The sequence below is a fragment of the Perca fluviatilis genome, chromosome 6 (assembly GCF_010015445.1).
Source record: "Perca fluviatilis chromosome 6, GENO_Pfluv_1.0, whole genome shotgun sequence".
NCBI classification, from domain to species: Eukaryota; Metazoa; Chordata; class Actinopteri; order Perciformes; family Percidae; genus Perca; species Perca fluviatilis.
The window spans coordinates 43732156-43758435 of NC_053117.1; the positions used below are offsets into that span (position 1 = coordinate 43732156).

The following is a 26280-nucleotide window of genomic DNA, read 5'->3' on the forward strand; positions in this document are numbered from 1 at the left end:
ACTTTGAATGTGTCCCCAAGTGCAGTCGCAAAAACCATCAAGCGCTACAACGAAACTGGCTCACATGAGGCCCGCCCCAGGAAATGAAGACCAAGAGTCACCTCTGCTGCTGAGGATAACTTCATCCGAGTCACCAGCCTCAGAAATCGCAAGTTAACAGCAGCTCAGATTAGAGACCAGATGAATGCCACACAGAGTTCAAGGCATACTGAACCAGCATGGCTACCACAGCATCCTGCAGCGACATGCCTGGCCTCCACAGTCACCGGACCTGAACCCAATCGAGATGGTTCGGGGTGAGCTAGACCGCAGAGTGAAGGCAAAAGGGCCAACAAGTGCTAAGCATCTCTGGGAACTCCTTCAAGACTGTTGGAAAACCATTTCAGGTGACTACCTCTTGAAGCTCATCAAGAGAATGCCAAGAGTGTGCAAAGCAGTAATCAGAGCAAAGGGTGGCTACTTTGAAGAAACTAGAATATAAGACATTTTTTCAGTACATAATTCCACATGTGTTCATTCATAGTTTTGATGCTTTCAGTGAGAATCTACAATGTAAATAGTCATGAAAATAAAGGAAACGCATTGAATGAGAAGGTGTGTCCAAACTTTTGGCCTGTACTGTATGTTTTAATTACTTTATCAGTTGTTTCTCTCTGATCCCATTGAAGCTTTGTGATATAAGCTTCAATCATTTGTCTTTAAGTTTATGGCTAAAATGTTCACAGATTTTGATCCACCATCGTAGCATTCCTGTTGTGTAAATCTCATTAATCTATCATTCTCCAATTTGCGTGTTTTATCTAATTCAAGACGCTTTTTAATTTAGTTTTCACCTTCAGTGCTATTTGTGGTCCCATGTTTATCCTCCATTATTTTTATTTAGTCTAATAACTGATTTAGATGTGCTTTCCAGCCTTTTTTTGTGCAGAGAAATATGAAATAATGTAAACCCTCATAACTGCTTTAGCTCCTTCCCATAATGTAATTGAAACTATATCCTCTGTATTGTTTATTACGACATATTAACTCTATCTTTTTCTAAAAACTTATTAAAGCAATTTAGCTAAAGTAATAAAAGAAAAAAGGAAATAAGTAAAAAAAAAATATATATATATATAGAAAAATGGTGGCTCCCAAAGTTTAGGTTTCATCTATCATTGTCTTATGGTTGTAACTAGTCAACTTCTTCATCAGTGACAGCAACACTAATGTTCTCTATTTCCCATTTCTAATAAACCATTTAATTATTCATTATGTGACTTTCTACATAGCAATAGTTTATTTGAGGACTTTCAGTCAGGATTTAGAAAGCATCATAGCACAGACAGCACTGGTGAAAACCTTCTAACTGCGTCAGACAAAGGACTTGTCTTAGTACTTGTCTTACTAGATCTTAGTGCTGCATTCGACACTATTGACCATACCATCCTATTACAGAGACTGGAACATTTAGTTGGCATTAAAGGAATCACACTAAGCTGGTTTAAGTCCTATTTTTCGGATTGATCTCAATTTGTTGATGTTAACAATGAATCCTAAATGCTAAAGTTAGCCATGGTGTCCAACAAGGCTCAGTGCTTGGACAAATTCTATTATCCTTAAATATGCTTCTTCTAGGTAATAATTTTAGGAAACACTCAATTAACTTTCACTGTAATGCGGATGACACCCAATTATACATGTCAATCAAACCAGACGAAATAAGTCAGTTAGCTAAACTTCAAGCGTGCATTAAAGATAAAATCATGGATGACCTACACATTTCTGATGTTAAACTCAAACAAAACTGAGGTTATTGTGCTGGGCCCCAAACACCTCCGAACCTCATTATCTAAAGATATAGCTACCCTGGATGGTATTGCCCTGGCCTCAAGCACTACTGTCAGAAATCTTGGAGTTATTTTTGATCAGGATATATCCTTTAACGCCAACTTAAAACAAACCTCAAGAACAGCCTTTTTTCACCTTCGTAACATTACCAAAATTAGGTACATCCTGTCTCAAAACAATACTGAAAAACTAGTCCATGCATTTGTTACTTTCATGCTGGACTACTGTAATTCCTTACTATCAGGTTGCTCAAGTAAGTCCCTTAAGACTCTCCAGGTGATCCAGAATGCTGCAGTTTGTGTTCTGAGAAGAACTAAGAAAAGAGATCATATTTCTCCTGTTGTATTAGCTTCTCTGCATTGGCTTCCTATCAAATCCAGGATTGAATTTAAAATCCTTCTCCTGACCTACAAAGCTCTAAATGGTCAAGCACCATTATATCTTGAAGAGCTCATGTACCTTTTTGTCCCACTAGAGCACTGCGCTCCCAGAATGCAGAGCTACTTGTGGTTCTTAGAGTCTCTCAAAGTAGAATGGGAGCCAGAGACTTCAGCTATCAGGCTCCTCTCCTGTGGAACCAGCTCCCAGTCTGGGTCCGGGGGGCAGACACCGTCATCACATTTAAGAGTAAACTGAAAACTCTCCTCTTCGATAAAGCCTGATGTTATGATTTGATACTATAAATAAAATTTAATTGAATTGAATTATAAGAGAGGGGTAGGCAAATAAACAACAACAAAAACACATTTACCTTATTTAGTTTGTAATCTTTTTCGGAATGTTTAAACATTTTAGTATTTTGCAGACTTATAGTTCTATAACTCAAACAAACTGCTTCTAATATAAATTACCACACATGTACAGACACATGCCAATACCTACAAAACTGGACTTAGAACACAAAATAAACAACTTTCTCTTCTTTTTTTCAACACTGTTATCTTGGTCTTGTAGTTCTTCTGTTATAAGCTTTTCCATTTGGGTGTAGCAAATAGGCAAAAATCGAGGTGGATTTTAACAGAAATGCCAATACACCAGAGCACATTTTTCTCCCATCACAGAATGCTGTTTAGACAAGCCAGGCCCATCTCCGTAGCACTGTGGAGGGAGGTCTGGCAAAACAAGACTACAGGAAGTGTAACCACACTCTGACCCCTTTTGGCTCAGCGTTAAATGTAAAATGTGAGTGGGTCTGTACGATCACCAATTAGCTGTGGTCCATTACACTACTGCTGTATGTTCAATGTTACTGACAATTTATTGATCAATAGAAAATCTGTTTAAAAATAGAAAATGTTACACTTCACAAGGTATTGTATTTGTGACTCAGGTATGGGCTGGGTCCAGATTGACTTGCTGTTAGGTTCGGATTTGAGAAGCCCTGCTCTAGCACATTTTATAATAGGTACGCTTAATTAAAGATACATACAGAATAAGTTCTCTTTGAATTCCTCCCAAACAGCAGACCTTTGTTCTGTGTATTCATGTGTTCATCTTTAGTAAATTGAATGAGTTCATTGAGTTGTTTCTGAGCTGCTAGAAGATTCTTTACAGAACAACCTGAGAGAGTTTGTTCTGTTCACGGCTGTGATCCAATCATGCTGCTTTCTACTGATGTTTACCTTCTGATTTATCCTCAGGACTCCAGGCTGAAGGAGAAATCATCTCAAGAGGTACACAGAGAAAGAAAACACAAATAAAGAGTCAGCAGTTTCAGTTTAATCTTTTCTTGATTAAAATTACTTATTTTGCTGATGACTCTCTGGTTTCTGTTTAGATTCTGTCAGGTTGGTGGGAGGAGCCAGTCCCTGTGGAGGAACACTGGAGGTGAAAACTTATGGAAAATGGAAACCAGTGTGTTCAAGCTCTCCCTGGTACCTAAAGGAAGCAGTTGCTGCATGCAGAGAGTTAGACTGTGGCTCTGCTGTTTCTGTAGAAGAGAGAGAAGGGTCCTCACGCAGATCTGTGTGGAGAATCAGCTCTGTCTGTGTTAATTATGGATCTGCTCTGAGGGATTGTGCAGAATCAACTTTCTCTGCCTCCATCCTGAATCTTACCTGCTCAGGTAAGGCCATCTGTGACATCATCTATGAAATTATCTTTGACATAATCTATGACAGTAATGTGTGCTCCTTCCTCTGTCCCAGTGTCAGTCAGTGGTTTCCATTGGAAAGTGTAGAGAAGTGGGCGTGTTTCTGGAAGCTTTAAACCATCTGTCTGTCTGTCTGTCTGTCTGTCTGTCTGCCTGTCTGTCTCTCTCATCATGTCCTTATTCACTGTCTTTTTTTTAAAGTTTTCAGCCATTATCCAGAATGAAAATCTGCAGAATGTATCGAACACAATGCTAATCCCAGTTGCATCAATGCTTCTTTTTTGCAGTGTTGTATAAAACATCCACTTCTGCCATGAGCAGTGAAAAAAACTCCCAACAGACAGCCGTGTGCCTCACTTATGGTGGCCTTATCCCATCCTGGTTGTGTGTGTATGTCCTCCATACACTTGAGCAGCACAGTGCAGTTACCCAAACTGCATTGACTGTCCTACTTTTATGGTTCCACTGCACATCGGGTGGCCTTGGGATGCATCTCTGTGTTGACTTTGCAAGAGCCATGACAACAAAACACAGTCAGGATGCTCATCCTTGCTGAACAAAGTTGCTGCAAGGTCAGGTTTAGCTGGTGGGCATAGAATGTTTCTATCATTACAGTCTATACTCAAACATTTCCACTCATTACAACTGCACCATCATCATTCAGTAGTTTCAGTACACCCTTGATACTATTAGAAAGTGCAGTTTTGTCTTTGACATAAAAAACTCCAATAACCTCTCAAACTTAATTGTCAGGCAACATGTATGACAACACAACCACCATTTGTTATTGACAAAAGACATCCGTTGTCTAATCTGCCTGTATAGCAACAAATGATATATTGTTCACTTGTTTGTGTCAACCTCATCCCTGTACAATTCATACATTAAGTCCAACAGTTTGTTTTGAACAGTGGTGGATGTCCCTTTAAAGATAAGCTGGGTGTCATAGTGCCTGTGAAGCCTCGAATTGCCCTCACACATAGTTTTGAAAATACATCAGCATATTCCCGGATTCAGAGAGTCGTGGCCCTGCAGTGCAGTTTCACATTTTCTGCACAGTTTAATGCATGTTATGATCCGACTGAGCACATAACTGTTTTCCTGTCACCTCATTGTTATGCTGTTCAATGGAGCGCCTGTATGCACTGTCAATTTGGGCACCAATGTTTACCATTCCAAGTAAGCCCAGCTTCACAGCATTATCCAGATGACTCTCCCTGCTCTCATGTTTTGCGATCCTCTTAGAAAGATGTTTTAAATCTGTGTAAATTATCGATATTTAATATTTAAATAATTACATAATTTGTTTGCAGTTCTTGTTGTGCTTTGGTTTTTCTTTTTTTTTTTTTTTTTTTTTTTTTTTTTTTTTTTTTTTTTTTTTTTTTTTCTTTTTTTTTTTTTTTTTTTTTTTTTTTTTTTTTTTTTTTTTAAAAAAAAAAAACTTTTTTCTTTTTCTCTAAACAACACCCCTTTTTTCTACAACAACAAAATTTTTTTTTTTTTATTATAAAATTTTTTTTATTTTTTTTTATTTTTATTAAAAAAAAAAAAAAAAAAAAATTATTTATTTTTTTTTTTTTTTTCTTTTTTTTTTTTTTTTTTTTTTTTTTTTTTTTTATTTTACTTTCTATCACTATAAAAAAAAACAAAAAAAAATTAAAAAAAAAAAAAAAAAATTCCCCTTACTTTTCCCAAAGAAGGCTCCTTTTGCATCCGCTCTCTGTAAATAACGAGGATCTAAGTGCAGCTACAATCTGTCTGTAATATGTTCCTCCATTTCAGCTTCAACAACATCAAGGCATCAGAGGATGTAAAGTGATTGGCTTTCAAGTCACAGCGTAACATTTCTTGCATGAGTTCAAATATTTCAACTTGCATCATTCACATCTTCCCGTTGACTTTGTACGTAACCTCTCCTCCGAATTTGCCGAAACGGACGGTTTGAACACACCGTAAAGATGATTTCTGTTGTTAATTATCAACTTCTGTTGAAACTGTGCTGAGTCCAGTTTGAATCATTGAACAGTTGTTTTATGAAATCTTTTTATTCTGTGTGTGGTGTTTTTTCTCTCTCTCTATTATATATTCTATCATCTCTCCAGACTCTGTCAGGCTGGTGAATGGGACCAGTCTGTGCTCAGGCAGACTGGAGGTGAACACTAACCAGTCTACCCAGCGCTGGTCCTCAGTGTGTGAAGATTACTTTGACCAGCAGGATGCAGAGGTGGTCTGTAGGGAGCTTGGCTGTGGGGCTCCTTCAGTCCTCCAGGGGGTGCTCTATGGAGAAGTGGAGCCTCCAATGAGGACCAAAGAGTTCCAGTGTGTAGGCCATGAGTCTGCTCTCCTGGACTGTAGAAGCTCAGGCTCAGATAGAAACACCTGCTCACGTGGAAAAGCTGTTGAGCTCACCTGCTCAGGTAAAAGAGGAGCTGCAGCTCTGATTTGGTTCATTTCTGTTCTAATGAAACTCATTTAGTTATTTTGCTGATGACTCTCTGGTTTCTCTACAGAGTCTGTCAGGTTGGTTGCAGGAGACAGTCGCTGTGCAGGAACACTGGAAGTGAAACATAATGGAGAATGGAGACCAGTGAGTTACAAGCACTCTGGCTGGACCCTGAAGACAGCTGCTGCTGCCTGCAGAGAGTTAGACTGTGGCTCTGCTGTTTCTGTAGGAGAGAGAAAACAGTCCTCAGACAGATCTATGTGGTGGATCATGTATGACTGTGTTCATTCTGGATCTGCTTTGAGGGAGTGTGCAGCATCAGCTTCCTCTGACTCCATGGTGGATCTTACCTGTTCAGGTAAGCCCACCAGTGACATCATCTATGACATCATCTATGACAGTAATGTGAGCTCCTTAGGCAAGGCAAGGCAATTTTATTTATACAGCACATTTCAGCACAAGGCAACTCAAAGTGCTTTACACAAAACATCAAACATTAAAAAACAAAGAGCAAAATAGGGATTAAAAATGAGAATAAAAATATTAACAAATACCACATAAGATACATAAATAAAAATAATAGTTCAGTATAACAATTAATACGAGAATAAAAATCCAAAAATAAAATGTACAGTTATGTATTAAAATTTAATACAAGATGAAATACAAGAATAAAATTCACTGTTCAGTATAAAAAATGAACGAAAAGCATCATCAAAAAGAACGGTCTTCAGCTGAGAGTTGGGGCGGACCTGTAGTTTTCTGGTAGTTTGTTCCAGATATGTGGAGCATAAAAACTGAACGTTGCTTCTCCCCATTCAGTTCTGACTCTGGGGACCACGAGCAGACCTGTCCCAGATGACCTGAGAGGTCTGGGTGGTTCATAATGCACTAACAGTCTAATCTGAAATATGTTTTGGTCCTAAACCTTTTAGGGATTTATAAACCAGCATAGAACTGGAGTGATATGATCCACTTTTTTATCCTAGTGAGAACTCTGGCTGCAGCTGTCTAATTAGTTTTTTAGGAAGACCTGTAAGGACGCCGTTACAGTAGTCACGTCTACTAAAGATAAAAGCATGGACTAGTTTTTCCAAATTCTGCTGAGACATAAGTCCTCTAATCCTTGATATATTCTTAAAGGGGTGATAGAATGCAAAACCGATTTTACCCTGTCATAGTTGAATAACGACAGTTCGGTGGGTAACTAGGACGTACATAGAAGCTCAAAATCCCATTGACACCCCTTTCCTATGAAAATCTCATATTTTGAAACTGCCGCTGAAAACGGGCGAATCTCAACAAAGCTGGAAGTTGACGGCAACCTCCCAAGACCTGTAACTTTGTCACACCCATGGGTGTATTAAGAGAACAGTCACGCCCCAACATTTACATAGGCTACACAACTGACCTGAGATCAGGTAGTCTTCTGAATCTACAGTACAGGCCAAAAGTTTGGACACACCTTCTCATTCAATGTGTTTCTTTATTTTCATGACTATTTACATTGTAGATTCTCACTGAAGGCATCAAAACTATGAATGAACACATGGAATTATGTACTTAACAAAAAAGTGTGAAATAACTGAAAACATGTCTTATATTTTAGATCCCTCAATGTAGCCACCCTTTGCTTTTTTGATAGCGCTGCAAACCCTGTGTGTGCGCTTTGTCAGGGTTAATTAGTGGAATTTTTTCCCTTATTAATAGAAAAGCAAAGGGTGGCTACTTTAAAGAATCTAAAATATAAGACATGTTTTCAGTTATTTCACACTTTTTTGTTAAGTACATAATTCCATATGTGTTCATTCATAGTTTTGATGCCTTCAGTGAGAATCTACAATGTAAATAGTCATGAAAATAAAAAGGAAACGCATTGAATGAGAAGGTGTGTCCAAACTTTTGGCCTGTACTGTAGGTCACGCAGATCTCTATTCCATTACAAAATTCACTTCTGAAACTTTTTATGCAAGAAATCAACTATGTAAAGCTCAAATATGGGCCGTTTTACGAAAATTGATGGCTAATTGCAAATTTTGTCCGACTGTGTGTCGGAGTTCAGCGGCCGGTGCTGCCTGGGTGGCTACATCGCCGCCCTGCCTGTGCTCCGTCACAGACCCCGACCTGCTGTGAGCTCGATTGAGCTCGGCCGGCAGCCCGGTGCTCAATACCCGCGCAAACTCACCCTTTTCTGGGTGACTGGACTACTAAACACCGCTGCCCTGACAGAGCTGCAGGGCCTGCAGCTCGCTGTTCTCCCTCTCCTCTTCCTGCCAACCGGTGAGTGACTGAGAGCGCGGTCAGCGAGCTTGTTATGCCCACAATCTCTTATCGCAGCCTGCAGGTTCCAGTTAATCTTATAATGGTGTGTTGAGTTATTTAAACAAACAATCGGGGAAATAAACGCCTCTTGTCCGCAAGTCTCATTGATAGAGCCCACGGTGAGCTGGAGTCCATCAATGAGAGCTAGCTAGCCTCCTCCTAACGAGACCTCTGACATTCACAAAAATGCATTCAATTGAGTGCTAAGCTTTTTAAGACCTTGGAGAACCTGTAATATTCATGCCGTGACGAAATTCAAACTGAAAATATACTATAGTTATGCCGAAAGTGTAGCTAGCTAGCCGCAATCATTTCCCATTGTATTCAATGGGACACTGCAAGTTCCAGTTAATCTTATAATGGTGTGTTGAGTTATTTAAACAAACAATCGGGGAAATAAACGCCTCTTGTCCACGAGTCTCATTGATAGAGCCCGCGGTGAGCTGGAGTCCATCAATGAGAGCTAGCTAGCCTCCTCCTAACGAGACTTCTGACATTCACAAAAATGCATTCAATTGAGTGCTAAGCTTTGTAAGACCTTGGAGAACCTGTAATATTCATGCCGTGACGAAATTCAAACTGAAAATATACTATAGTTATGCCAAAAGTGTAGCTAGCTAGCTGCGATATTTCCCCATTGTATTGAATGGGACATATAGCTAGCAGCTGCTTGTCCTAACAAGACGCCTCAAGTTGATAAAAATGCCTTAAAATCAAATCGGACACAACAGTTAGCTTTATAAGACATTGGGGGAGACGTTATATAAGTGGCGTGACGAAATTCAAACCGGAAATATAGCTACTATAGTTATGCCGAAAGTGTAGCTATCTACCTGCAATCGTTTCCCATTGTTTTGAATGGGACATATAGCTAGCAGCTGCTCGTCCTAACAAGATGCTTTGCGTTCATAAAAACGCCTTAAAATCAAATCGGACACAACGGTTAGCTATATAAGACATTGGGGTAGATGTTATGGCAGGACGAAATTCAAACTGTAAATATATTATAGTTATGCCGGCAGCCGGCCACGGAGCCCTGGTAGTGCAGTATCCACAAAGGGTGACTTTGCCCTGGGTATGGAGCCCAGCAGGCTGCCGCTTTCTCGTCAGACTGCGTGGAGCTCCTAAAGTCCGACACGTTTTATTTCCTCGATTGTTTTTTTAATAACGCAACACACATATCCATTATAAGATTAACTGGAACCTGCGGGCTGCGGTAAGAGATTGCAGGCTTAACAAGCTCGCTGACCGAGCTCTCACTCACTCACCAGTCGGCTGGTAGCAGGAAGAGGGGAGGGAGAACAGCGAGCTGCAGGCCCTGGAGCTCTGTCAGGGCAGCGGCGTTTAGTAGTCCAGTCACCCAGAAAAGGGTGAGTTTGTGCGGGTATTGAGCACCGGGCCGCCGGCCAAGCTCAATCGAGTGCACAGCAGGCCGGGGTCTGTGACGGAGGACAGGCAGGGCAGCGATGTAGCAACCCAGGCAGCACCGGCCGCTGAACTCCGAGACATAGTCGGACAAAATTTACAATTAGCCATCCATTTTCGTAAAACGGCCCATATTTGAGCTTTATATAGATGATTTCTCGCATAAAAAAGTCTCAGAAGTGAATTTGGTAACGAAACATTGCAGTGTCTGGAATATGAAATTCTGTCGCGTCTCTAATGTGTGTGTATTGGGGATTGGCTCAACCAATCAGCGCGCGTCTCTAATGTGTGTGTATGGCAATTCACTCAACCAATCAGCGCGCAGCTCATCTAAATATTCATGAGCATACCATATTTGGAAGAAAAGCTCTTGTTACAAATAGGGCCAAAACACAGGGATGCATAAGGGCCAATAAAATACCAACCAGGCAATTTTCAGCCCAACCAATGTTACATACCCCATTAGGAGACCATAAGGAACAGTGCGAAATACCCTATATAATCATTCTATCACCCCTTTAATGTGATAAATACCCTATATAATCATTCTATCACCCCTTTAAAATGGTAATAGGCTGATTTTGTTATTGTCTTAATGTGGCTGTTCAAATTCAGGTCAGAGTCAATGACAACACCAAGATTTTTTGCTTTGTCTTTTGTTTTTAACAGTGCCGTTTGAAGCTGACTTTCAGTTTCTCTTATTTTGCTCCAAAAACAACCACCTCAGTTTTTTCTTCATTTCATTTTAAGAAAATGTTGGCACGTCCAGTTGTTGTCACGTCAGCCCCGCTCTTATTGTGTTTTCTGCTTGTTTTCATGGACTTCCTGTTTTATTTTGAAATCCGTTGTTTGTCTTCATTCACTTCACTTGTCTTCCTGCCTTTGGTTGTTTCCGGCCTTTTTTGATTACCTGTCTCCGCCCTAATGTTATTCACCTGTATCTGGTTGTCTTCCCCTCCCCGGTGTATATATACTAACCTGTGTTCACTAGTTCCCTGCCAGATTGTTGTTACTCCTAGAGTGTCTCACTCTCCAGCGTTTTCCTAGTTTGTTTTTGCTAGTTTTGTTTTTTTGTTTTGCCTTATTGTTCCTTGGACAATAAATTGTCTGTACCTTTTCATCTATCCTGAGTCGTGCATTTGAGTCTACCATTGTACCTGTGACAGTACAATCTGGCCAAGATGGACTCCGCTGACTCCAGTATGGATCCAGCGGAGATTATTTCAAATTAACTTTGCGATCTTGTCTGTGATTTGGTGGAGCTAAAGGCCATGTGGAAGGAGGCTAACAGTGAGTACCAAAAGGAGGGATTTTTGTTGGAAGCTTGTGAGAAGGTGTTGGAGAAACCTTGGTTAGTGTGGAGGAGAAAAGCTGAATGAATGACTCACTGGTGTTCTCAGTGATGTACCATTTTTTTTGATTACCTTTTGTTTGAACACTTTTCTTTTTGTACAGAGAGGATGCCAGAAATGGTCAGATAAAGCAACATCAGTCACCTTAACATTGGAGATGTTCAGACCCTTGGAGATAATCAAGTCTAAGGTGTGGCCCTTATTGTGTGTGGCCTGTGTCACATGCTGAGTCAGTCCAGTTATCAAAAACACAACATAGTTATTTAGTTCCTCTGTCCTGGGGGTTGTCAACATGAATGTTAAAATCGCCAGCAATAACCACACAGTCAAAATCAATACAGATCGCAGACCGCAGTTCAGCAAAATCTTCAAAAAAGGCTGCACAGTATTTAGGTGGCCTGTAGATATTAAGAAATATAGCTCAAGGAGAGGACCTCAGCTGAAGAGCCACATATTCAAAACTAGCAAAATTTCCGTAAGGTAATTTTTTTACATTTTAAATAAGTCATTAAACAAAATGGTGACTCCACCACTTTTCTTAAGTCTGTTCTCACTCATGAAGTTGAAATTCGGACGAGCTGACTCAATGAGTACAGTAGCACTGTTATTGTCCGACCAAGTTTCAGTTAAAAACAAAAATTCAAGGTTGTGCTTAATAATAAAATCATTGATTTAAAAAGGATTTTCCTGCCAAGGATCTGATGTTCAGGAGGGCAAGTGTCAGTTTGTTAAATGTATTAGCTGTCTCCTTTTTTGTGATAGACTGCAGCTGACAAGGGATAGAGACTAAATTCACTGTCTTAGCAGTGAAGTTGTTGTTCTTACATAGTGTCTTCAGACTCTTCACCAGTTTGTTTTGTCTGTTACGGATTCTGACTGGAATGATGGAGCTAGTTTGTGGAAGGAGCTGGTGTGTGGGAGTGCACAGGTCTCTTGAATGTAGACAGTCAATCATGAGTCTGTGTTTGCAGGGCATACCGCAGATTCCCACAGAGCATTTGGTTGCCCCGTGCACTGGGATGAATACCATCCCTGCCAAACAGCGAGCCACGTTTCCAGAACAGATGTTCTGGAAATTGTTCCTATATTGTGATTGCTGCATGTAGACTAGAGCTAGGTATTAAGTTGGATACGACCTAGAGAGAGGAGTGGACCTGAAATAAAAATAGACTTTCCAGTGCTCTTTAAAGTGTCTATAAGAATGTTAAAATCTCGCCTTGTGCGTTCAGTTTCATGGTAGTGACTGTGACACAGTGACAGTCAGTGGTTTGGACTGAACTGTAAAGTTATCCAGGACAAAAGATATCCTGAAGGGCAGATAGGTGGGCTTGTTTCTGTAATCTTCCAACTGTCTGTCTACTTCTTTATTCAGGGTCCATTTTATTGAACTGATGTGACCTCTAACTGTGCAGATTTTTTTAAAGTTTTCAGCTGTGATCCGGAATGAAAATCTGCAGAATTTAGCATGTGGAGATGTGTTAACATTGTGAGTTTCATTTAAGTTTTTAATTTGTATTTTAAAAATCTGCTGAATTATCCGTCAGCAGATTCCGTATGGCTCTGATCATGGGTAGATGCTAGATTGCACCTGATACATGTGTTGACGTCAACACACAGCGCAGACATCAACACTTCAGGCTTCCTGTCCGTCATCACAGTTACAGACTGACTGTAATGGAGTGTAGCATCACTTTCTACCAAATAAATCCCCAATAAAGACCTTAAAACCCAAAACTACACAATATCTTCAGAGGCCAGGGTGTAGTTGATGACTGCCACTTCCAGCGCTACTTAAGGTTGAGATGTTGCTGTTTTGTATGAAACTCTCTTAACCTATGCTCAAAAATGGAAAAACAACTAATGAATTAATAAAATTGTTTCACCACTTTAAACTCCAATGCTTGGTAAAATGGTGTAGGAGACACCTTATTGTATAATGTACCTGTTTAGGGTAAATGGGACTTGCGCTGTCACTTTAATAACTAATCAATGGCAAAGGGAACAATATTGGTTTAACCCTCATGCCCTCCTTAAAAAAAACTTACCCTGGACACCTTTTGAGGCAAAAATGGCCACGTACACAAAAACTTATTAAATCATCATATATCAATATTCTTTTCTGCTTTTTTTTTTCATAAATCACTTAAACAACTTCTAACCTAATGAAAACTACCAAACATTCAATCATTTTCAGGATTTTAACCCTTTAAATGCCAGTTTATTTATTTGAAGTATTTCATTTTTTATTACAAAAAACACTTTTTCTCCATATAATGAATAATATGTAGATGGGGCTTTGGTGGGGATTAGAGGCTTGGATATATCAAAGATTATGAACAAAATTTAATTTGATTGCATTAGTACATTTATGTAATTCCAGATACTCCCTCTGGACACCTTCGAGGCAAAAATGCCCCCATTGACTTTCATTATAACCACATGTTTTGATCTCACTGCCTTTACAGTATAAAACCAGCATTTTGTTGTGTGTGTGTGTTTTTGTTTGTGTTTTGTTTTTTTTTTTGTGTGTGTGTGTGTGTGTGTGTGTGTGTGTGTGTGTGTGTGTGTGTGTGTGTGTGTGTGTGTGTGTGTGTGTGTGTGTGTGTGTGTGTGTGTGTGTGAACCTGTAAGCAAGCAATGATAATTTTATTCACCAATATCTTCCTAAGTTTTCTCTTAAATATGTTAAGAAGGTTCCTAAGAAAAGTCTACGTCGGATTCATGACGTGTTCTTAAACAGCAGAATTGTTCGCATCTGTGTTCTTAAGATTGATGAATCCCACGTCTTCGTAACTGAAAGCGTGTGCCAGTTGTTCCTAATTAGCACCTCCTGGGAGACAGGTTTTCGGAGATTGTCGGAGCCGCGGTGGAGGAAGTACTTAATCTCAGTACTTAAAAGTACAAATAACCAGAGACATATGTACTTTAGCAAAAGTAGAAGGTGTCCACTACCACAAACAAGGCCTGGCTTTTAAAAAAAGTTCCTATCCTAACCAGCATAAAACAGAAATGTGTTGTTAGAATCGGAATGCGGTTGGTTTTATTCATGGCTGTATTTTATTTTATTTAACCAAGCAAGTAAGCAAATAAAGTGTGTGTGTGTGTGTGTGTGTGTGTGTGTGTGTGTGTGTGTGTGTGTGTGTGTGTGTGTGTGTGTGTGTGTGTGTGTGTGTGTGTGTGTGTGTGTGTGTGTGTGTGTGTGTGTGTGTGTGTGTGTGTGTGTGTGTGTGTGTGTGTGTGTGTGTGTGTGTGTGTGTGTGTGTGTGTGTGTGTGTGTGTGTGTGTGTGTGTGTGTGTGTGTGTGTGTGTGTGTGTGTGTGTGTGTGTGTGTGTGTGTGTGTGTGAGAAGCAGCGCAAATGGAGAGATGTGAAGCGGTCCAGCCAAATAAATAAGATATGAACGCGTCTTACGCAGGCTGGCGGAGGAGTAAATGACGCTGTGGAGAGAAATAGATATAGCAACTTTGATTTAAAAACGGGAATAATAAAAACAAACTTTTTCATTTTCACTTTTACCGAGGGCTGTATTACCGAGGGTCAGCGGTGCTGCGCCCGGGCTCTGGAGCACCAGAGCCGGCTTGGATCAGCGGTGCCCCATATATACAGTATCTACGGCAACCAAACTTGGTGAGACAAACGTGTGACGGTCAGGAAGACGTTTTGGCAGGGGGGAAACTGATCAGAAAAAGTAAAGGAACATTGTAGAAATTTAGTGAAGTAGAAAGTATAGATAATTGCTGCAAAATGTAACCAAGTAAAAGTCAAAAGTAGGCTATGCGCTATTGAGTCTACTTAAGTAAAGTACAGATACGTGAAAAATTGACTTAAGTATAGTTAGGACGAATCGTACTTTGTTACATTCTACCACTGCATTTTGGCCCTATAAATTGCGATCAATCACCAAATAATGCAAGATTTAATCAGTTTAATTGCTGATGTAAATTGCAGTGTTAGTGTTTTATTTTTTTATTTTTTTTGTACTATATTTACTATAGTTTTTTTTCAGCAAATCATCAGAAATACATTACAGTACAATACCATCATTGTAAACGACTGTAGAATTAAATAAAATGCAGTAAGCAATCATTTGGAGCAAATTGTCATCACTCAAATGTGCGTACAAGTGCTTTTCAGTGTTCGTAGATTTTGTTCTTAACTAAGAACAAATCCAAGTTAAGAAAACATTAGTGAATGCCAGAATCTTCGTAAAAAGTTCGTAAGAAGGGTTTAAGAACACATTTCGTCGTAAGAACGGTTGGTGAATGAGGCCCATTATCTCCTGTTTGTGCTGTAAACTGGCGCTTGTCATTTCAAATCGTTTGTGGGACATGGTGGCCCTAAAGACTGGTCTCCCACTATGGACATCCCACAGACTCCGGGTGGATTCCCCTTAGGACCGGTACACACCTGCCAAGTGTGAAGTCCCATGTATGTTCGACTCTCTTGAGCATCCACATCACTCCATCCTGAGATTGAACACCTCCTGTGTAGGTTTGTCATTTCCTCAATCAGATGGATCATGTCAGGAGTGAAGAAAAGGTCGAAAGAGGATGCCACATCATGGATTCTTGATATGGCATATCTCGTGGGCTCTGTCATCATGCCGGTCGGTGCTTGAATATTGCGCAGCGTCTCAGTATGGAGACCAGACTTGTCAATTCTTGTCCATTCAATGTTAGGATGGACAGGATCTTCAGTGTCCTCTCCACTTTCAGAGGAAGGGTTGGAGGCATTCACAGAGTTGGAGGACACCAGTGACCATTTTGTGTCAGACTCCCGAAACTTGTGTCATCTTCAGATGAGTCCTGCAGTTTGCTGGAAGATAAAGGCTCCTTCTCTTTGCTCCAGGGGTCTCATTTATAAAACTGTGCGTAGGATCCTTACTATAAGTGTACGTGCGCCCAATAGCTAAAATTGGCGTACGCCGAAAAAAAGTCAGATTTATAAAACCGTGCGTACGCACACCTGTAAGCAATGTTCCCTTTATAAATCACAGATTGCTTACAAGCGTGCGTACGTGGATCAGCCTCTTATCCCGCCCTGTACACGCCCATTTTTAACCATAAATAGTCAATGTAAAGCACCTCGTGAATGCTGATCAGTATGTTAATGACCCTGGCAGTTGTTCTTACACACGAAATATGCCGAATCATGACGACTGACGGAGGAGAGAAAAAAAAAAAAAAAAAAAACTCTCAGACGCTCGGGAATTGCTGCCAATTGAATTATAATTTCGGCCTGTTGTCGCACAGCGTATGGAAACCGGATCTATAGACTACCTTTTATTCATAAAATCTTCCAAATCAGCAGGCATTACGGTACTCGGGGACAGCTTCGATATACCAGATGTATATAATAAGATTTAACGGAAATATATATTATATCCAAACAAGCCTTAGTGATGAAGTTGAAGATTATATATAATATTTATTTTAAAAAACACTTAGCTGTCAGCCATTTCCCTCTGGAAACAGCCGGTTTCACCCAGAGTGGGGAGGACCTGTATTTGGACCGGGATGGCACGGTTCTGGCGCGTTGCCCTCTCTACTGGACCCAATTCAGTACATAGATCCAAGAGCGCAGCTATATTACTATTACAGCTACATTAGGGAATTTAAATCGGCATATGAGTCAGTCATCGTCATGGTCCCTGAGGTCTCTTTTTCTCCTGATTCTTCCATTCCAGTCCTCCTGCAGGGCCAGCAGTGCCATCATGCAGCATTACGCACGGGTTCACCGCAGTATTTTATGTTTAGTCTACAACAATTTGTGATTAACACCTTGCTAAAATCACAGTAACAACTGGTATCCCCCACCCCGAGATACAATTTGAAATCGAAATGTAATAGGCAAACACACTTTTCTTCATGCAGAGTTTGTTATAAACAGTATCAAATTTTAGACCGCTAACAAGGACATAGAGTAATGATTGCGCGAGAGCTTAACGGCTGTATTTCCAGACTTTGACATTTAATGATATATGCACAGTTTTAAAGACAGATATTTAGTTATTTACACTGTGTTGTGCAGTTATCTAATGGTAGGGTATTTGATGCTATCCTGTATTCCATGCAGTCGGGCCATCTCCTACTCCTGCGCTCCGTAGCGGACAATGTGACGGCGAGACAGCGCTGATTAAATATTAAGAATTAGTTTTTATTTAAAATTTTAGTTTGAGGTGTTTATGGAACAATTATCACTCGGTACAAGCGCAAATAACACTGCTGGATTTAATCTTCATATGGTGTGAAGAAATGTGCGTGAGGCATTATTTTTTAATACTTAAACATATTAAGAGTAGCCTAACCCTTATTCCCACATGTACTTTCTGCAGTCTGACTTCAGTTCACCACCACACCATCTGCGTCGCCAATTCCTATTTTGTCTCCAAAATGTGCGTACGCATGGGTCAGAGTTTGCGTGGAGGACCGCACATTCTCCCGTCAAGTTTGTTTTTTATAAATCACAACCTTTGCGTGGGAAGTGGCGTACGCACGTTTTCAGCCCCGTTTTGTGCGTACGCCACGTTTATAAATGAGACCCCAGGTCTTTCTCCTTCTCTATAGCCAGGTGCATGAACACACTAATTTGCATTTGCTGGTTTGTTTACAGCAAATGCAGGAGACAATGTTTTTATTCAAGCACGTCTTCAAAGACCCATGAAATGCATCCTTCAAAAGAAGCCCTTTTTTCACCCAGATTTACACAAACTCTCTCTCACACACAGACATGCATGCATGTATGCGCACACACACACGGTTCCATAATATAACTGGAAAAAATACAATAAATTCATACATTGGCCTACAAGGGCAGAATGGTTGAATCTGGTGAAATACTGTAAAAATGTCAAATATGACCACTTTTTGTTCAAAATGAAATGCTGACATTACAGAATGCATGGTTTTATACTGTAAAGGCAGTGAGATCAAAACATGTGGTTATAATGGAAGTCAATGGGGACATTTTTGCCTCGAAGGTGTCCAAAGGGAGTATCTGGAACTACATAAAAAAATACTAATGCAATCAAATTAATTTTGTTGCTTATCTTTGACATATCCAAGCCTCTAATCACCACCAAAGCCCCATCTCCATATTATTCATTATATGGAGAAAAAGTGTTTTTTGTAATAAATAATGACATACTTCAAATGCATAAACTGGCATTTAAAGGGTTAACATCCTGAAAATGATTGAATGTTTGGTAGTTTTGATTAGGTTAGAAGTTGTTTAAGTGATTTATGAAAAAAAAAAGCAGAAAAAAATATTGATATAGATGATGATTTAATAAGTTTTTGTGTGTGTGGACATTTTTGCCTCGAAGGTGTCCAGAGGGTACAAAATGAATAAAAGTATAAAAGACATGTAAGAGTAAAAAAACACTGGATTTAAAAGATTTGGCTGAAAAGAGAGGTTCCTACAAAAGTTCATGCCATAAGCAGTAACACAGCAAAAATGATCACAAAATGAAGAAAAAAACTTGAGAAAAATGTATAAAAATGGCCGAGGAGGGCATGAGCGTTAATAACGACATATAATTTTAATTAACTACTCAAAATCTATAGATTTACCACAAATTTAAGTCTAAGGGCTTTTTCTCCCTTTTTTCATATCTTCTCAAATTTACCTTTCTGTGTATTTGATATCACAGGTCATGTTCAGAACACATTCAGCTTTCTTTTAATTGAGGCTAAAATTAGTTCTAGATAATTTGGCCCTAAAGCTAAATTATATTTGCTTTTTGAAATTCTTAAACTTTCTTGTGAAAAGCCACCTTTACTGTTGTGATCCAATTGTTTTGGTGCTTGAAATGAGTTTACCAAAGTCTTAGGTTAAAAAAAAAGTAGTGTAATATATGAAAAATAGATACATGTAAATGTAATATCACTTTTTTCACCATGGAGGGACTCAGTAATGACATCATACTGTATATCAAGCTTCATAGGATGTGTGCAAACGAAAATGTTGTTACTACAGTTTTTTTTTTTTTTTTCAAACCTAATATTTATTCTATGAAAAACACAGAAAAAATACAGTATTTACATAAATCCTGGCATAGATGGAAGTGGTAACTGCTGGATAGATGGTTGATGAGCTCTGGTGATGATGGCTGAATCTGTAGGTTACCTGGTGCAGGCAGAAATGAGCATGAAGATCACTGAAAACTGGCAGCTGTGAATAATGTGTAGCAATTTATTGTTCTCAGTCGCACTACTTTTCTCCCTTCTTCCTCTAAATCTACAGCAATCGCATACAGCACATTTATGTAGCCTACATAAATAAACATTTATGAAAAAACGTCTCAGGCATTAAAATTTCAAATATTCTCAAATTTACCTTTTCAAATTTCAAACATTTCAAATATGCTTGCTTTGTGTACAAAGTGTTAAATGGATTAGCCCCTCCTCCGATGTCGGACTTCTTCAAAACAAAGACTCACAGTGGTGCCAGGACTAGGGCCTCTTCTAGAGGTGACTGTGAGGTGCCTTTTAGAAGAACAGCCTTTGGGCAAAATGCTTTGTCTGTGAAGGCTGGTAAGTTCTGGAACAGTATCCCCATCAGTGTTAGGGAATGTCCGACATTAATAATTTTTAAAACCAAACTTAAAGTGTGGCTTAAAGCAAACCAGTCTTGTAACCATTAAGTGACTATTTCACTTTTGCCTATATTTATTCATTTTTGTATTGTTTTTCTTTTTTTTAGATTTGTATGTTGTAATTTCTGTAATTTGTCTGGGGACTACGGATGTAAATTAGCCCTGTGGCTATAATCCGGCGTGTTTACGTCTGTTTTTGTTGTTTCAATGCAGATGTTCATTAATGTGCATGGTCCCTATCAAATAAAGGATTAAATTAAAAATAAATTAAATAAATAAATTAAAATTATCTGCAAGTATTATTGCTTCCCCCATTACCAACCTGTTTAACCTATCTCTCGCATCTTCAGAAATTCCTGGAAATTTGAAATCCGCCGCAGTCATCCCTCTTTTCGAAGGGGGAGACACCTTTGACCCGAAAGTCTTCGAAAGGTTGGTCAATAAACAGGGCCCAGTTTTTCAAAAGTAATCCAGTGAGATTTCGGATCACAGATTGGATCAAATTTTGGAAATGGGTTTTTCAAAAGCGAAAGAGGGATTCCGAAATAAGATCAGACCATGTTTTTCAAAACTTTGAACTCAGTTTGGGATCTATTTGATCCAAAAAAACAGGATTATCCTGATCCCATCAGAAGGGTGGATTCAGTTGGGATATTTTGAACCAAATAAAATCAGTGTTTTTCTTGAGTGAATGATAACAAAATCAATTTTTACTGAGATACATTTCTTCATATTTGAAGCATATATGAAACATGTCACATCTAATGAGATAGGGTAAACAAAAAAAAACATAACAAAATAAGGAATGTAAAATGTTTGTTTACTACAGTGTTTCTTAAAATTAAAACAAACAATGGCTATTTGTGGCCACCAGTATTTTACCTGTTGTTCTTTGCTAAGCCAGTGGGCTACACTGTTTGTTCCATTTAAGGCTCTGGTAAACAGGATTTTGTAATCCTGAAATTTGGTATTTTGATCAGTGATCCAATCCAAAGTTCCTTTTTTTTTTTTTTTTTTTTTTAAACTGGCATAAAAGTAAGATGGATCAGGTGATCCTGGATAGCAAAACATGGGCTCCCCTAAAGCCCACACCTCCTTTTGGCCACCACTCCTTCCAGTTCTAAGCTGCAAATGACTTGAATGAGGTACAAAAAACTCAAAACCCTTATCCCACTAACTACCTTTTAAAGCACGTTTGACAGAGAGAGAGAGAGGGAGACAGAGAGAGAGAGAGAGAGAGATGTATGTCGGGTTGGTTTCACACTTGGAAAAATCCAAGCGTACCAAAATGTCTAAATCTCCAACATGAAGGGCAATCAGACACAGCTGTCGATGATGGGGTTGCTTCAAGACTGCACACAGAAGGACAGAGCTTTAGGTTAGTCCAGTAGTTATCCAACCTGTCCTGGTAAGATAAGAATTGTTTTCATATTAAAGCATGCTGTAACATGAAGGCGCTTCATGTAACGGTGTAGTGGTGTAGTTTCTTCATGGTCTTAACTGACAACTGTTGACCATTTTACACACTTACACCTAGCTACCTTTACTATGTTAGTGGGTGTTTATCAATGGTGTTATTATGACTTTTCATATGTTGGTTGTAGCCTTGTAGCTTGTGTTTTTACAGTACTATTTAACTTTTCTCACTTGCAGTTTACTGCATATCATACTGCCTGTGGTAGCTCATTAGCTGGTAGCGTTTACCTTGTTGTAGTTGATCATATTTTGCACCTCATTTGTTTGAAAGCTAGAAGCTACTGGACAATGAGCTTATGTTGCATATATGCACTAAACTACAAGCTAATGAAAACTGTTAGCTACTGTAAGCTTAATATAATTAAGATTCATTAATGCAATTCTCCTTACCGGTAAGTGTTATGACAATCCCAAACATGAACTCCCACGAGTTTTTAATTTATTGATATGGAATAAATAAGAGAAAACGACTATTGATTACAATATAGCCTATCCGTGTTGGTAACGTTACCTACCTTCACACATTGCAAGCGAAGTTGCCAACAGAATATTCTCCTCCTGCAAGCAGACTGATGATGATTCACCTTCTCCATCTCAACAAAAAAATTGAACAGCACAGTTCACAGTTCCACATCCATTTCATCCAGTGTTTTGAAATGCAGCGCAGAAGTGAAGGCAAAACATTTTCAATGACTCAGTGCTGCATCATGTTTGTTCCATTTACGTGTTCTCCGAATGCTAAAGAGGAGCCTGGCATAGCTTCAGAAAGACCTGGCTTGGAAGGGCCAGTCCTACCAAGGAAGGATCCTTGACTTTGAGAAACGGCTAACAGTGTCAGGCATATTTCTTGCTCAAGTTGAAATATTTCAACTTGCCTCATTCAGATCTTCCCATTGAATTTGTTTGTAACCTCGCCTCAAAATACTTATGAAATGCAAGCCGTGTGAACATGCTGTAAAGATGAGTTCTGTTGTTAATGATCAACTTCTGTCAGAACGGAGTCCAGTTTGAGTCAGTGAACAGTTGTTTGATCACCTTGTTTTATTTAGTGTCTGGTGTATTTTCTCTCTCTGTATTGTATCTTCTATCATTTCTCCAGACTCTGTCAGGCTGGTGAATGGGACCAGTCTGTGCTCAGGCAGACTGGAGGTGAAGACTAACCAGTCTACCCAGCGCTGGTCCTCAGTGTGTGAAGATGACTTTGACCAGCAGGATGCAGAGGTGGTCTGTAGAGAGCTTGGCTGTGGGGCTCCTTCAGTCCTCCAGGGGGTGCTCTATGGAGAAATGGAGCCTCCAATGAGGACCAAAGAGTTCCAGTGTGAAGGCAATGAGTCTGCTCTCCTGGACTGTAGATGCTCAGGCTCAGATAGAAACACCTGCTCACGTGGAAAAACTGTTGGACTCACCTGCTCAGGTAGAAGAGGAGCTGCAGCTCTGATTTGGTTAATTTCTGTTCTAATGAAACTCACTTTGTTCTTTTGCTCATGACTCTCTGGTTTCTAGAGCCTGGTGCCCTCAGGTTGGTGCAAGGAGCCAGTCGTTGTGCAGGAACACTAGAGCTGAAGCATCACGGAGACTGGAGACAAGTGAGTTTCTCTTACTGGACACTGAAGACAGCAGCTGCTGCCTGCAGAGAGTCAGACTGTGGCTCTGCTGTTTCTTTAGGAAGAAAAGAGTCCTTAGACAGATCTGTGTTGAGGATCTGGTCTGAATGTGCTCAGTCTGGATCTGCGTTGAGGGAGTGTGCATCACCAGATTCCTCTAACTTCATCGTGGATCTCACCTGCTCAGGTGAGCCCATCGGTTACATCATCCATGACATCATCTATAACAGTAATGTGTGCTCCTTACTCTGTCCCGGTGACAGTCGGTGGTTTCCATTTGACTGACCTGTAAAGGACAATGACATCCTAAAGTGTAGAGAAGTGGACTTGTTTCTGGAAGAGGGTGAATGTGATATTTTTTTTTTTTTTAGTTTTCAGCAGTGATCCAGAATGAAAATCTGCAGAATTTATAAAGTAAAACCAAATAACTACTTATTAATGGCCCCAGAGCCTATGGAACAGCCCAGGAGATCTCTCACAACCCAATTTGCATAAATAACGAACCTGTTGAAATGGTTTCATGTTTCAAATACCATGGACTCACCCTATACTAAACTGAGTTTTAATCAACACACCACTGACATCCATAACCACTGCCAACAAAAACTCTCTGCCATCCGCAAACTGAATGCACTTTCAGTTGTTCCTTGTCAACTACTACTTATACTGTTTAAGAGCATACTCCATTCCATCTCCTCTACTGTTTCCCCTGCTTTATCAATATGTCACCAACCACCAACAAACAAACTAATTTGCGTCACCCAGATTGCATAAAAAAATAATTGGCCTTCCCATACCCAACCTATCAGACCTCAACAGCAAAGCCACCCAACGCAAAGCATGGCGGAGTCCAGTTATCCCCTCTCCCCCTTCTTCACACTGCTTCCATCAGGATGCAGATACAGGTCTGTGGCCTGAAGACCCATCCCATACAGTATGAGTTTTATGCCTTCTGCCATAGCATCCCTAAATTAAGCTCCCTAGCTATGATTGTTATGTGGGTGTTATTTATATGTTGTATATAATGCCTTCAAGGAGTGCTAGTGGAACATGTTTGAACTGTGCATCATAGGGTGTTTGGGGTGAAGGTGTTAAGCCCCTGAAAAGGGGAGAAATAATCACAAGAGTGATGCGCAGATGTTTCCTCACTGAGAACTTTAGTGTAATGATTTTACAACAGTACCACATTTTACAGACCTACAGGAAATACAAGGCTTACTCAAGTCACAATAGCATACAGTGTAATTCACTGAAAGATATAAAAGCTTTTCAATATAACTGTTAAGCACAAATTAGTTTTAGCTCAGTAACCCATAACTAAATGTATCACAAATGTCAAAGTGCTTGAAACACATTGAAACACATTATACAAATAACACTGCGAAATACATTAACTGCATACATGTTAATTCACAATTGACATAAAATGGCGTCTCTGTAACGGAGTGGGGGCTCCGCTCACACACACACACACGCACACATTACGTTCTGCAAACTTAACTCTAACTTACTTAAAATGTTATTAACACACACCTTAAACACTATTGACATGTTAGAAAGTAGGAAGTTATTAAATGAACTCTGTTTTATCAATAACATACCTGAAAAGGGGAGAAATAATCACAAGAGTGATGCGCAGATGTTTCCTCACTGAGAACTTTAGTGTAATGAGGAAAGGACCGCAATTTCCCCGGAAACTTGGGTGGAGACTAAAGCAATCGATCTCAGGCTCATAGATTAAGAGCACTTAGTAGATCACAGATTAATACTTTTACCCTTAAATTATGCATCACAAAATAAAGTAATGAATATAATGTTTACACATTCTTCTTACTATTTTTTCCCTTTGTATGCGTGACAGATTTTAAACTTAACACAATTATATGAACTTTATCACTCTCTATGAACTATGTACTGAGTGCATGATCCTCTTAACTGGAGCTATTTTAGAATCCTCACATGCTATAAACTTACTAATACCTTTAGTGTATAACAGGCTATGAGTATTTCCTTTACCCTGTCACAAAGGTGCCTCTGTTTATTGTATATGTATGTATATTTGTGAGGTCCTGTACAGACTGTGAAGACACATTTCCCCAGTGGAAAAAACTATTTATCTACCTAGCTAGCTGTTTCACAGTTCAGCCAAACCACATTTGGCCAGCAGGGAACAGTCCCAAACTCTACACTAAAGGGGGTTTTAAAAAAAAAAAAAAAATGATTGTTTTTTTAAAAAAAAAAAAAAAAAAAAAAATAAAAAAAAAGGTCTGTCTCCCATCGTTTGCTTGACTCTGCTCATAAGTTACACCATTGTTCTTTTTCTCTCGTTCTCACTCATCTTCCTCCTTGTGTGATTACACAGAGGTCAAAGGAAATCACACTCGCAGGTCATTAATCCTTTAAAGGAAATAAGAATTATTAATCCTTTTCATTTACTGAACGAGCTTTCAAAAACCTCATGAAATATATATATATATATATATATATATATATATATATATATATATATATATATATATATATATATGTATATATATATATATATGTATATATATATATATATGTATATATGTATATATATATGTATATATATATATATATGTATATGTATATGTATATATATGTATATATATGTATATATATATATGTATATATATATGTATGTATATATATATATGTGTGTATATATATATATGTGTGTATGTATATATATATATATATATATATATATATAAAATTAACTGTAAATAGTTCTCTGAACAGAGTAGTTGAACGATATATATCGTATTGAAGATGCACAGATCCTTCCAGAAGATCTAATACACATTGACATAAACCAAATCATAATTATGCATCTTATCAATAACCCACAAATTTGAGATGAGAGAAAAACTAAATAACTGGTGTCAATCAGTTTATTACATGTAATGTCAATAAACTAATGAAAAGTATGCCAACGTAACAGCACCATGATGATTTGTAAAAAGTCCGAATTCATTCTTTATCAGGTCTGTCCACAAGACAAAAGCTAATGCTTTTAAAATGCTTGATTTCTGAATAGTTTGGTTCGATCAGAGCACTAACATTCTAGCTGCTGCATCAACAAAACAATAGACACATGACTTCAGAACTTACCAGGT

At 39.0% G+C, this 26280-nt stretch overlaps 1 protein-coding gene across 1 annotated transcript in view; it reads left to right on the plus strand.

The window, feature by feature from the left end:
- Positions 1-286: 286 nt before the first annotated feature.
- LOC120561126 (scavenger receptor cysteine-rich type 1 protein M160-like) overlaps positions 287-26280 on the plus strand; it is a 34686-nt gene continuing 8692 nt past the window's right edge. Inside the window, exons 1-7 of the mRNA XM_039804074.1 lie at positions 287-296; positions 3471-3503; positions 3608-3895; positions 6025-6339; positions 6433-6723; positions 22636-22950; positions 23040-23327. Coding sequence (XP_039660008.1) covers positions 287-296; positions 3471-3503; positions 3608-3895; positions 6025-6339; positions 6433-6723; positions 22636-22950; positions 23040-23327 — 1540 coding nt within the window. The remainder of the gene's footprint in view (positions 297-3470; positions 3504-3607; positions 3896-6024; positions 6340-6432; positions 6724-22635; positions 22951-23039; positions 23328-26280) is intronic.